Source organism: Diabrotica virgifera, chromosome 4 (assembly GCF_917563875.1).
Source record: "Diabrotica virgifera virgifera chromosome 4, PGI_DIABVI_V3a".
Lineage (NCBI taxonomy): Eukaryota > Metazoa > Arthropoda > Insecta > Coleoptera > Chrysomelidae > Diabrotica > Diabrotica virgifera.
The window spans coordinates 232717853-232732483 of NC_065446.1; the positions used below are offsets into that span (position 1 = coordinate 232717853).

Below are 14631 nucleotides of genomic sequence, written 5' to 3' on the forward strand. Positions count from 1 at the left end.
CATCGGTATCACACTCTAAGCGACTTACTCGTTCAGATAAATGAGCTACTCTAGACGACAATCTAGCAAAGGTAGGATCCAGTATTGTACCCCTGAATATCCCGATTTTCTGGGTAAGGTCTTTCAGTGTGTCCTCAATCTCCTCCTTATGTTTGTCAAAGGGAATACAGGAGGAAGAAATTTGCCGAAAACTCCTATTTTCCTTCTCCTGTCGCAGAGCTCCACGCAATATTTTGCGTTTAGCCTCGACGGTAGGATATTCAGTAACATCAATACTTCGGATTTTAAGCTCGTAATCTAACTCTTTTACCAGTAAATGATCAACTTTAAAAGTGGACATTTTAAAAAGAAACTTTCAGTATCAAGACAAAACACCCCAATGAAGTTTAGATAGATAAACTCAATAAAAAAATTTTACAACTGGCACAAAGCCCGCAAATTTAATCGCATACAGTAATCTAAAATTGAGATAGAAATCAGAACCTAATAAACATATACCTATAACCCAAAATATATAATTGTGTGGATACAAGTGCCAGTACAGGATATCATAATAATTATAAGATACCAAAAAATATGTAACGTATAAAAATGTAAAAATTCAGTTTATTAAATATTAATGTCACCTTCAATAAACATTTATATATTACCTTTTAACTTATGTTCGTATACCACCCAACAATTAATGCTATTCTAAAATAATTTCCCTTACACCTGTATACTCTCTCAAAAAAAAAAACAAAATGATACACTGCTACTATCAACTTTTTCTCTTTTTTTTTTATTCCAAAACAACAAACTGTAAGTGATAATTCGCAATAACCAAATTGAATAAGAGAATGTAGTGTAACTAACACTAAATCACCACCTAAATGAAAACAACAGCCCCACGTTGGGCGCCACTTTGTAACCCTTATAGTAGGGTTATATTTTTTTTGGTACTAAAATTTGATTGATGAAGAGAAAGGAGTAGTGAGAAACGGCTTAACAAGTTAAAATTAGAATGAAGATAACAAATTAATTATGAGGATGAGGATGAGACGTAAAAGCTCAGGAAGTGGAGATCGGCTTATTTTCGTGCTGTTGTTTAGGGGAGAAAGAGATAGTGATAAAGGAAGAAACCAGAAAAATTAAAAAGTAATGAAATACTTAAAAGAAAAGAACTGACCTATGATCAATAAACCAAAGATGGGCGCCAGAAGTAAATGCCTTTTAGAGCCTTTACTTCGTTGATAGAACAGTGTGGGAGACTAGAAAAGAGAGAGAGAGAGATATAGAGAGAGAGATATATAGAGAGAGAGATATAGAGAGAGATATATATATATAGAGAGAGAGAGATATAGAGAGAGAGAGAGAGAGAGAGAGAGAGAGAGAGAGAGAGAGAGAGAGAGAGAGAGAGAGAGAAATAAGGAGAAAGATATAAACAATCCAAATAACTTAATCCTGAAATAAAATATTATATGAACACATATAGTTGAGAGATATCAGGTGCAGGTGAAATGATACAAACCCAATAGGTATACCTTATTTTTATTGTGTAAAAAAAATACCTAGATATATGTAAAGTAAGATTTTGGTAACTAATGTATATATATATAATGTAAAATTTCTAGCTAAAAATATAAATAATGTATAATAATGTAAAACATTGGCTTGCAAGATGAATATATAATAGTAAAATTTAATTAATAATATAAATAATGAATATGAGTAATGTTAAAATTTTGGTTGCCAAGATATAAGCAGATAACGTAAAAGTTTCCGACTATTAAATGATTTCTATGAGTTTACGTTTCTTTCAGATACAAACAATAAAGAGACAGAAAAACAATAGTGAGTGCTAGTCAACAGAACCAGATGATATTCTTCATAATACCGTATTAATATACTTGTATATTATCTATCACAATACCTAAGTTATTATGTAATGAACCCTATAGAGACCAATGCTCTAGGTCTATAAGTACTTATGTTCCCTTACATGCATTGAGATTTAGATGAAAAATTGACAAAATATTATTTGTTGTGTAGACACAACCGATAGTAAAAGATATGATAAGGGAAGTTAAAAAATAATCTAATGCTTAACAACAAATGTAGAATAAATATATAATATATTGCGGAACACAATTCGGTCTATAAATGAGAACATTAATTAAGTACACTTATCTTTGTTCCAATCTAGATGAAATTCCTTCAGCTCTAATTCCAAGTGTTGGCTTATGGACGTGCCGGTTTATCAGACGGTAAGCGGCTCTATGAGTATACACATCTTAGGGAAGATTTACGTTCCAGATAATTAATAGGAATGTTATTCTTAGTGCATTTTCCATATAAGTTGTCTTTGTGGGATATTAAAAGCTTGGTTCTATTTTATAATTCTCTAGGTACGGCAGACGTTCATTTTAGGTATATTATATTTTTACAGATATATTTAGCTTGCTTTGTAATTGCAATTCCAAAATAGATTTATTGAATATCTCCTATTCTTTTATGTATGACATCTGCCGTTTTTTCTCCAACACATATTTGTCTGTATTTGACCTTCTTAAGTCGTTGGTTAGCTAGCACTAATTCTGTTTTCATTTTCCTACCTCGATCGTAAGGTAACTTTTTGTTATTCGATGTTAATTATTACGGTTGTCGGGAGTGGCTACTCGTAAACGTAGCGGAACGCTACACAACAAAACAAGAATTTGTTTGTTTGTTTAGGATGAAGACAGGGTTTAATGTAAATACTTATGGCTAAAATGCTGCAACTATTTTTGAATTGTGATTGTCTATGTTTAGATTTTTGTATAAGTACATAGTTGTCAGATTTCAATTTGCATACCAAAATGTATTTTGGTTTTTTAGCCAAACGGTTGCATTTAGAAAAAAATGTTATAAGACTTTTTTGCTCTACATGGTGCCTTCTACCTATACCTTTAAGTAACGCACTATTTTCGGGGACACCCTGTATATTTAGAATATCTGTTGTATAATAATGGAGATAGTATGCAGCCCTGTCTAGTTTCTTTCTTTGTTTTGAATACATGGGAATATATTACCCGTAATTTAACTTTGGTTGAGTTTTAATCATATTCGTCTAATGAGATTTAATCATTATTTAACATGTTTTCAGCTCTTTCGCCCCACTGTGCATATCTAGAACTGAATTTGATTCTAACCAATATCAAATTTTACAGATTACTCTCATAGAAGAAACAGAAGAAAAATCATGAAGAGAAGTCTGTTGACGATTTTATCAAAGATATTTCAAAAACTTTTGCTGAAACGACTGATTTCAATATTAGCTACAAGAAAATAGCTTCAAAACATGGAAAGCATCCCTAGTAAACATCTACATATCTTTCCAGCAAGACTAATTATGACTAGGAGATTCATATAATTCTGGAAGAGCTTCATATAAAAGACAGGATTTAAAAAAAAAAGTAAACCGAGCATACCTAAATTAACCCATTTTAGCCCAGCGTTACCATACGGCAACGCGAATCGGGTGCCTATAACTCCTATTTAGTCAAATTCGGGACACGGCTGAAAAAAAATACCTGAAATCCGGGAATTTTCAATGAAAATCGGGCCATTTTTTTTAATATAGAATTTTCATATCATCATTTTATTTATTAAACATTTTTATGTTGACAATGATATTTTTAATGGGGTTAAGCCACAATAATTGGTTGTAATGATAATGACGATAATTAAAATACAGAAACGAAAAAAAAGTTCACAGTTTGAGTTTTTGTAGAACTATAATACTAAATACCACGATATGCAGCGTTTTGGATGTGGTATTAATATTCTTCTTCTTCTTCAGCCTTCAGAAATCAAACTTTGGACATAGGCCTCCCCCAATTCAATCCAGTGTTGTCTATTTTGCGCCACTCGTTTCCAGTTGTGTTTTCCAAAGTTCTTTATGTTATCAGCCCATCTCATTTGTGGCCTTCCTTTGCTTCTTCTTCCTAACCACGGTCTCCATTGTTGTATTTTATGATTCCATCTTTTATCCTTCAGTCGGGCACTGTGTTATGCGAAGCTCTATTTTAATTTGGCAGCATGTTCTCCTGCGTCTTTTACTTTGGTTTTGTTTCTAATGCATTTATTTGTTTTTTTTTATCTATAAGCCTCACCCCGTGCATTGATCTTAATATTACACTCTCGAAATTGTCGACTTTTTTTGTCTTACCAATTCAGTTTGATATGGTGAGCGGCCGTGGAGTAACGGCATATTCGCTGGCCTCATACGCCAGTGCACGTGGGTTCGAGCCCTGCCAAAGACAAACCATTTTCATTCCCAATAATGACACGAGCCGTCTCACCGTGCCTCGGAGAGCACGTAACGCCGTCGGTCCCCCTGGGCTAGTGTACATCGGCACTAGTTACTTGAAACAGGGTTAAAGATGTAAATGGCGCCGGAACTGTCCGAAAGGATCTCCCCGGCAGAAATGCCATACGATATTATTATTATTATTATTAGTATAGTTTGATATGATTTCTTAGAAGAATATTCAAAATTTCAAAATAGAATTTTACCAAAACATTGAAAATTCGGATGGCCCGGAAGCCTGGTCCGGGACGCCGGGACACGACTTCATAATTCGGGCCATGTCCCGGATTTTTCGGGCTAGTTGGTCACACTAATCATGACTATTCCACAAAAAATTCTTCCTTTGACGTCTATTTACCTATCCCTTCCACCGAGTTGGTAAAGAAATCTATATTATATTCTGCAAAAAAACTATACAACCATCTCCCTCTGTAACTTAAATCTGCAACGCAACATCTTTCCCCAAATTCCGTAAAATGACAAAAGCCTATCTATCTGAAAGACCATATTATTCAGTAGAAGAATTGCTTAATCAATAACTAAGAAATTACAGTACTTTTATAAAAAAAAAGTAGTATTTTTATCTATATTTGAGTATCATATAATATATGTAGCAGCTTCTTATTAAACTTATTCTTTCTTAAGAGGATGGGTACGTATTTTCGGCTGCAATGCTATTCAAATGGGGATTCATTTTTTTCGAATCCTGAGAAAACTAATAAGTATTTTTGAAAAATTTAAACGCAGAATGCAAGGTTACGTTATTGGCGAGGGCCGAAAGTCCCTGAAAACTTCTATAATGTTTATTTTAATAAGTTACAGGGGTGAAAACCAAGAGAAAATTGAGTGTGATATTTAATTTAAAATATCTCATTCAAAATAAACTTTTTATTTATTCTAAGGGACTTTCGGTCCACCGTAATAATATAGTCTTTCATTCTGCGTTTAAATTTTTCAAAAATATTTATTGGTCTTTTCAGGATTCGAAAAAAATGAACACAATGTCCGTGGTAATATTTCCAAATCTATCTTTGTCATACAACGCACTCAGTAGAATAGAATATTGTCAGCATACTGTCAGTCAGACAGTGACAATTTTAAATATTTGACATGGCATCGGGAATATTTTGAGTTGTTGATTAAATAATATTGATATACATATAGTGTATTTGATAAATAATTGATTTAAGACGTGAACTTAATAAAAAGTTATTTATTGTTTATTATTTGTGGAAGATCCAAGCAGAGAATACATCAGGATAATATATTCTGTGATCCAAGTATTTTGTTGTTAAGGATGTTCAAAATTGTAAGCGTTCCATAGTAACAATATATTATTAAAAATCACTTTAACACTTTTCCTCTTTTCTCAATTGAGTATTAGTTTTTTTTGTACATATAAATTATTACAATCACTGAATATGTACATAGTTAGTGAAAAAATTCTCAGATTTATTAACTGAATTAATAATTTGCAATTATACAAATAACAGTTATCCAAGAACCTTCAAAAGCCATCTCTTTAAATTAATGATGACATCTTCAAGTAGAATGACATTCTAGTAATGTTTACATATCCATACCTCCATACCAGTGTGAATTTTACTATTATACACGTAATTTGACGAGTAAAGACAGAAAAAGTAGAGATACCCGTAAAATATTTGAGAATTAGGTACATCTGGTTCCTAAAAAAACTGATACGACTCTTAGTAAGATTTGATTATTTTGAGCAGTGTATTAGATTGGTCTGACATTATATTATATTTATTATGACAGACTGTCAAAGTCAGTTAAAATAAACAAACAAATAACTGATTACATTGTTAATTCATTAATTGTACTAATTATTAAGAGGAAACAGTAGCGATCAACAGGTAGCGAAAACGCGTTCCAAGATTGCGGCTGTAATTTTGAATATTTTTTCGAGATATTTGGCACACGTATTCGTAATATAATAAAGAATGGCGGTACAGAGCCCAATTTGAAAAATATATTAATATGTGGAAATTACTCTGTAATTAAATACAATATTAAAAAAAAAGAATGTGTGTGTGTACTTTGTACGCACGTAAGAAGATATTCTTCTATTATATAATAGGTAATTTAAACGAAGTAAATATACTTAAAAGGTTATTTGTACTTATTTTATTTAAAAATCAAACTAACTTTCTTATCTACCACTTTCAAAAAAGAAAATTATATAATAATATACTTACAATCATAAAATCTATAAAAAAAAATAAAAAAATAATAACTTGCTTGGGGCTTGAACCCACTTCACGTCTACCGCGCCGTACGAAAGTTGACGCCATTTCAAACTGCACCAAACTCTCGTATACGTCATGTGGGAATATACACAAACTAAACGTTTACACCATAAATTTATATGAATTTAATAAAATTATTAGTTTGATTTTTGTCGAAATAAAATACAACAAAATATAGAGTAAGAAAACGATATATGAGATCAAGATTTGTAGAAAGTTTGTTCGTAATCAGATTATGTAAATTAAAGCATTGCCTACTAATAGGTAACTACATTATTTTGTTTACATTTTCCAAATAGATAGGTATTGAAACTATTAGGTATTTCCAACTGAAACATTTAGAATTACGTACCTGCGGCTTTTCAAAACTATTTAAAAAGTCACTATAATTATAAATTTTATTTTATTTCTGTCCACACATCAATAAAAACTAATATTATACAATACTAGCTATAATACCCGGCTTCGCCCGGGAGTTGATATGAGATTACGCGGTAGTTGCAATAAAAAAATAAACTATGACGTAATAGTAAAAAAATTTATTGAAAACATTCGCTCATTTTTTACACTATTTGCTTATAAACAACGTTTTTCATTTTATTGTCTGGAGTATATATATATATATAGATTTTTCGGATTTCCTACCCTTGAGCAAGCTACATATAGCTGACCGTGAGAGAAGCAGGGTTTTTTGAGGTTAATGCCACAATATTTTAAAGTTTGTCCTTGCGCTTTGTTAATTGTAAAACTAAAAGCTAATTTAATTGGAAATTGCAATCTTTTAAATTGAAATGGCAATTCAGAAGAGATCAGTGGTATTCTAGGTATAAATACTGTTTGTCCTTTGTTCTTTCCAGAAATAAGTTCAGCTTCAATAATATTATTCGATAGCTGTTTTACGATCATCCTCGTTCCATTACATAGTGTTGGAGAGCTGAGATTTCTCAGTAGTATGATTGGAGATCCAATTTTCAGACGAAGGCAGTGTAATGGCATTCCTGGTACTTGTAAAGAGTTCAGAAATTCTGTGGGGAAGTTGACACTTTCCTCGCTGGATACCATCGTGGCCATCGATTTATATATTCTCTCTTCACCAGGTATTTTCTTTAGAATATTAAAATTGATATCGTCAACAACATTATTTTTAGTAGCCAAAATTGCTCTTTGAAATAACCACTCTACGTTGGTATAGGTCTGAACAAAATTTGGATAAATTTTGTCGATTAGATCGTTTTCAGTAGTGGCTATGTTACAGAAATCACTATTGAGTTCAATGAGGCCGGTCGTTTGGTTAGTAGGATATGTGTCTTCACCTATTTGTAAAAGTATTTTAGCAAAATGTGCTGTTGTTTCATCTTTTGATAATTCAACTCTCATGTTTTTTGTTAATTGCAGTATTTGTACTTGTGACCAGAGATGTGACTTTTTTAAGCATGCATTGATTTCGTCTGCTGGTGTTGACTTGGGAATAACTGGAAGTGTTTGTCGAAAATCTCCCGACAGTATGAGTAGAGCTCCTCCCATTATTTCAGAGTTTTTTCGCAATTCTTGTAATGTTCTGTCCATTGCTTCAAGTGATTTTTTATGGGCCATGGTGCATTCATCCCATAAGATAACTTTAGCTTGTTTTAGACATTGACCCCGTCCAGATTTTCCTGAGATTTTACATACCGGGAATTGTTGTTCTGCTATATTCAACGGTAGTTGTAAAGCAGAATGGGCAGTTCGTCCTCCTTCCATAAGTGTGGCTGCAATGCCGGATGATGCTAGTGCAAGTGCGATGTGTTTTTTAACACGTATTTCTGCCAGTATTAGATTTAGTAGAAACGTTTTACCGGTGCCTCCTGGTGCGTCCAAGTAAATAATTCCACCAGTGTTGTTAATTATCCGGTCCATTATAACGTCGTAAACTTTTTTTTGATTGTCATTGAGGAGTGGTTTGTTGTGAGCAATGTATTCAAGCAGTTCATTGACGTTGTAGCTTTTTTCCTTTGTAATTTCGTAGTTTAACACACTGAAAGCATTTCTTTGTGGTGCTGGCATTCCAAGTTCTACTAAAGCCTGGTTATTTATTGCTAAACATTTATCTTCTAAGCGAATGAGTGTTTCATTGAAGATGTCATCATTGAATTCTATAGTCAGTTCTGGATTAGTTTGTCGGATTTGGTACAATATATCATCACTCATACTCCTCTTAAAAGCGTCCCATAGTTGTTTTGGGTTCGATGGGTTACATGTTGTTAGAATTATGGCGAATAACTCTCGAAGTTGTTCAGCTGAAGCTATGAGTGTAGCTTCTTGTAGTGTTAATTCCCAGTGGTTATCGTTTTCCAATAATCCTAAGCGTTGGCGTTGACATGCTTCTCTGTACGTCTGGCATAGGTAGCCGTTAATAGTCCTGAGATCTGTGAAACTTGTTGGTCCCCGTATTTCGTGTAACAACATCCGGAGATAGAAACATTCGGCATTGTTTGGATGTACAGCGACCTATTGTGTCAGCTTTCATGATTTCTGGATGACCCTCCTCTGGCATTCCTTGTTTTCGTCGTTGAAAAATTTTCCTTGTTTTGTCCCACGTATAATAAATAGGGACGTCAACATACAGTAATGTCTTTGCGAATGAATCCGTTTGGCACAGTTGGAAAAAAGCTGTTAATGTTGTGTTCTCAGGTGGTTCGCTTGCAATTTTTCTAGCCGAGTCTCTTGTGAAGTAAACTCTTTGTCCATTCTCCAAATGTACTGCTAGATGCTGCACAGCTGGTTTGCGTTCATGTATGGGAAAACTAAAAATCCTCCATGCTGCTTCGTTACTGTTGATGTATCTTCCCATTTGGTACATAAGAATCTCATCATTTCTGTTATTTTGTTCGCTATTTTGGACTATTTGGAATACTGCCATATCACTACCTTTGTTTACGTACTTACATATGTATTTAATAGATTTTACTGAATTGCAGTATTCAACGTTTATGTGAGCTTGGAACATTTTCGAAAGTAGTGGGTTATATGGTACTACCCATTGGTTATCTATTTCCAATTCGTCTTTGCCTTGTATTCTTATTTTTGCTGTGAAGCCACCATTTTTCGGTGATCGTCTTCTATATTTCGGATAGCCGTCTTCTTCAGTTTTTGTATCATCCAAGTATGGTTTTGGATATTTTTTTGTACATTTTCCATCACTCATGCATGGTGCATTGAAGTTTAATGATCCACATGGTCCGTGAATCATGTTTTTCACTACTATGTTGTACAGTTCCGGATCTTTTTGTAGATCGGGAAATTCTGCTTGGATGATTTTGTCAATATCCGTGGGATAAATTTTATCGTGTAGCCATATGACATTGTGTGAGTGAGGTAATCCTCGTTTTTGCCACTCAATTGTATACATCCAGCATCGAACGGTTCCAAAGATGTGGTATTTTGTGATGACTTCAATAAATCTTTTTTGTTTTTGTCGAAAAACTCGGGCTATTATGTCGTGTCGATCCATGGAGGTTTGTCCGTATTTTAGTTGTTCTTTGATGTCTGGCCATGATGAGTTGCATGTAAATGTTATGAAGAGATCAGGTCGTCCATATTTTCTTACGTAAGTCATGGCATCTTGAGTATATTCATGCATATGTCTTGGACTTCCTGTGTATGATGAGGGTAAGATTACCATTGTTCCAATATCGTCAATATTGCCGTCGTTCATGATCGCGTCTCGAAGATGGATGTATTCTTCTGTGCGTAGTTTCTTCTGATTCAGTCTTATGTAAAGCATCCGTTCTGCTTCTATTTTTGCGTACATATCTACCAGAAATTGTTGAAATAAACGGCGAGTGTTGAGTATGTGATTGTATGTTTCATTGTCTCTGATCATTAAGCGGTAAGCATAGAACTCCTTGGAAGTAACTTTTTTGTTTGTTTCTATGCCTGTTTCAGGATGCACTTGTTTTATATTGAAATGGTATCCGTCCTCTCCGTGCAGAAATATTAATGGATATTGAAGAGCATCATAGGAACGGTGTGTCTCTGCAATGCGTTGTAGTCCTTTTCCTCTTCGTTGTACAATTATGTCACGGCTTGTATTTTCATTGTCTACAATTACGATGGCAACTTCATCTATCTGAGGTGCATTAAATCTACGTTCGTGCTCTCCAGGTGGTCTTTTATCGGCTCGAATTACAATTTTATAGTCATCAGAAATCATGCGGTCTAATGTTGTTTTGAATATGTAAATCAATTGATTGTATCTGTGTAAGATCTTCTGTACATTTCGGATTATTTCGCGACTCAATCCATTAAAATTTGTGCATCGTTGATCAATTTCTTGTTCTTCATTTCCGATGAAATATACTTGCAGAAATTTATAGTCTTCGTTAGGCATTGGCAGTAACGATCCTATTTTGTGATAAATTTGCCCCTGAATTGAAAATACATATTCAAATTCATTTCTATTAGTGTTGGTCGAAGTAACACCGAAAGAAGTCATTTGAAAGCAGGAGTTATAAATGATCTTATATTTTGAAGAAAGTGTTTTGATTCTTGTGTTTCCCCGGTCATGTAATGTAGAAATTCCTGTGGAGGTGCTTCCAGTGGTGGTAGTCGAATTTTTCCATTCATGCAACAGAGACCTGCTGTTTCTTTATTAAATTTTTTCTCGTGGCAAAATTGGCAAATGTTATCCATTTTTCCGATCACAACATGTTTATGATTGTAATATTTTTTCGTCGGTTCGTAGTGGAATGCGTCCTTTGTTAAATTATCTTTTAAAATTCTCGATTCTTCTATACTTTCGTTCTCTTTTCTTTCTTCATTTTTTGTGCTTCTCAGAGTTCTCATCCTAGTTCGTTGATTTTGTAAACGTGCTTCGCGCTCTTCTTCCGTTTCATTTCTTCTATGTTCTTTTTGTTTCCGCCGTTTCGCTGCAGAACTGGCAAGATCTCCTCCTTTTTTACGTCTAGGCATTGTATTCTGTAAAATATAAATTAAATAAACATTTTATAGACAAACAATTAAAAGAAAAAGAAAAACAACCATTAGAATTAATTAAAGACACTATTAATTATCTTTTCAAAAATAATTATTTTTTCAAAAATAATTAATATAAATAATTAATAATCAAACTGAGAACTTCCTTTTTCTGAAGTCGGTTAAAAATACTTACACTTGATATTTCACAATAAAGGCTCACAGACGACTTTTTTCTTCTCGGCTTCAAAATCGAGAATTAATTAAACACACTATTAAAAATACTGACACGTGATACTTCAAAATAAATGCTCACAGATAACTTCTTCCAGCTCCTTTCGCAATCGCTTTTCAAATCGAACTAACTCTGGCGGGTGATACCGGGCCCTTATATATTCAGAGAGCTAGGCTCTAGCATATTCGGAAAAGTTCGAGAGTATTTTCTTTTACACATTCTAGAATGTACTCGACATTATCGTCCGCCGTAACAATAAGTTCTGCAGCTATAGCATAAGTAGTAAAGGCGCGAAATTTGAAAACTTAAATTTTTAAATATTTTCAGAATTAATAATTAATAATTTGAATAACTAAACTTATCTCGCTTCAACTCCAAAATATATATATTTATTATATATAATGATGATAATGATGTTAATATCGGAATATTTAAAAGTTTGGCGAAGGGGCGAAATTGGGAATATTTAAAAATTTGGTGGAGGAGCCAGGTCTAGGGCTAGCCAAGCTTGCTAGGAAAAGCCCTTATATCTTTAAAAATACGCCCTTTAAGTTAAAACGGGAACTTACTTGTTCGAGGGGGGATAAAGGGCTATTGCACTATATAAGTCCCTTTATCGTATCGGGAATCCTTTTTAAGTTTTATCGGCACACACATTTTATCAACTTAGTTTTATTATATATAATGATTTTTGTTTACCGATAACCTCCATATTGAACCAACACCCAATCAGAGCCCGTATAACAACTAATACCATACTGTAGGTGTGCGCATGCGCGCTGATCAATCAAATTTTACCCTCAATCGATTCGCCGCTAAAGAAGAATATCTTCAAAAACGAGCCTGTACCGCCAGAAGAACAAAAAAAAAACACTTTCTTCAAATAAACTTTTTTATCCGATGCCTAGATTTTGTGTCATTTTGGAACTACTAAAATTTTTTATTTCATTAGTAGTTCCAAAATTACACAAAATCTAGGCATCGGATAAAAACGTTTATTTAAAGAAAGTGTATTTTTTTGTTCTTCTTAATGGCGGTACAGGCTCATTTTTTTAATACTGTATTTAATTATAGAGTAATTTCCACATATTAATATATTTTTCAAATTGGGCTCTGTACCGCCATTCTTTATTATATTACGAATACGTGTACCAAATATCTCGAAAAAATATTCAAAATTACAGCCGCAATCTTGAAACGCGTTTTGGCTACCTGTTGATCGCTACTGTATCACCTTAAGCTCTAGATTTTTATATTATTTTGAATGTCTGCATTTTATAAAGAGTATGTAAGTGATAGTTTTTACATAAAATAGGGTTGTTGTTATCATTTTTATTATTATTGAGGAATAAAACAAACGACTAACAATATGTATATTAAAGCAAGAATATATTAAAGCAAGAATTGCAACCAAATTAAAAGATAACTGGGCACTATCAGAGGCAGCAAAACATTTTAACATAAGCAGAACCACAGTGTTTCTATTAATAAAAAATGGAGGGAACAAGAAATTCTCGAAAGAAAGCGAGGATCTGGAAGACCAAAACTATACTAAATTTAGGTATGAAAAAATAAAATTAATATTTTGTAATATCTCCATCAGCAGTGATAACAGCTGTCTTCGGTCCATCTGCGTGAAAGGGAAAGAAACTATGAAATTGTCTTCTTCAGAGAGCTCTTCCCAAACCTTGTTTCTTTCGAGAGTGTCTTGTTCTCTCCATCTTTTATCAATATTAAAAACGGTTGTTCTGCTTCGCTACGGCAGATAGTGACCAACCATCTTCTAATTTCGTTACAATTCTTGATTTTAGTTCTTTGCCAGCATGTGGAGCCATTTTTGAGGTTGAACAGAATAATTTATCTGAAAATTTTAAGATTTGGCAGTGACAGTGACAGTATTTAAATAATGAGTATTTATCCTTCAATATACACTGCCCAACTTTCTACAAAATACGCTTTAAGAGTCGTATCAGTTTTTTTTGAACCAGCTGTATGTACCGATGGCCTTAAGGTTGGATATTTGCAATTTATTTAAATTTTGCAATATATTGTTTTTGCTTTACTTTTTTTTATTTATATTGGCTATTTGTGTAATTTTAGTAATTTGTACTTGTTATTGTTTTCTTTTTCCACTGTTTGAAAGCTTCGTCTATAAAATTGTATAATTTTCAGTGACAGTGACAATAAGCACATTTTTATTCTATTCTATTCTAATTCTATTCTATTCTATTCTATTCTATTCTATTCTATTCTATTCTATTCTATTCTATTCTATTCTATTCTATTCTATTCTATTCTATTCTATTCTATTCTATTCTATTCTATTCTATTCTATTCTATTCTATTCTATTCTATTCTATTCTATTCTATTCTATTCTATTCTATTCTATTCTATTCTATTCTATTCTATTCTATTATATTCTATTCTATTCTATTCTATTCTATTCTATTATATTCTATTCTATTCTATTCTATTCTATTCTATTCTATTCTACTCTATTCTATTCTATTCTATTCTATTCTATTCTATTCTATTCTATTCTATTCTATTCTATTCTATTCTATTCTATTGTATTCTATTCTATTCTATTCTATTCTATTTTATTCTATAGCAGCTTATTACGCTATTATTGCCAGAATAAGAAACAAGAAGTACCTACAGTATATCACTATCTAATAATAGACTACAGTAAGAAAAATTCAGGATTTTCCGTCCTGTAGCAGATAACTCTTTTTATGGTCACGTAGTTATCGTTTTCCCCCGTACATTCCATTCTCTGCGCTCACCGCGATTTCTCCTGGTCGACGTCGCACTCGCACTCGTATTCTCCGCTGACCTTTCC

General features: G+C 33.0%; 1 protein-coding gene across 1 annotated transcript; it reads right to left on the minus strand.

Annotated features, from left to right (window-relative positions):
* Window positions 1-440: 440 nt before the first annotated feature.
* LOC126883821 (uncharacterized) lies at window positions 441-11074 on the minus strand. The gene is made up of 3 exons (XM_050649491.1): window positions 9082-11074; window positions 7435-9005; window positions 441-458 (listed from the first exon to the last, which is right to left on the minus strand). The coding sequence occupies exons 1-3, from the start codon at window positions 11072-11074 to the stop codon at window positions 441-443; spliced, it is 3582 nt and encodes a 1193-aa protein (XP_050505448.1).
* Window positions 11075-14631: the final 3557 nt, after the last annotated feature.

Coding starts and splice junctions, on each gene's coding strand:
- LOC126883821 (XM_050649491.1), bottom strand. CDS start 11,074: ATGACTTCTTTCGGTGTTACTTCGACCAACACTAATAGAAATGAATTT. Junction 9,006..9,081: donor AGCTGACACAATAGGTCGCT/GTACATCCAAAC, acceptor CAAGTTTCACAG/ATCTCAGGACTATTAACGGC.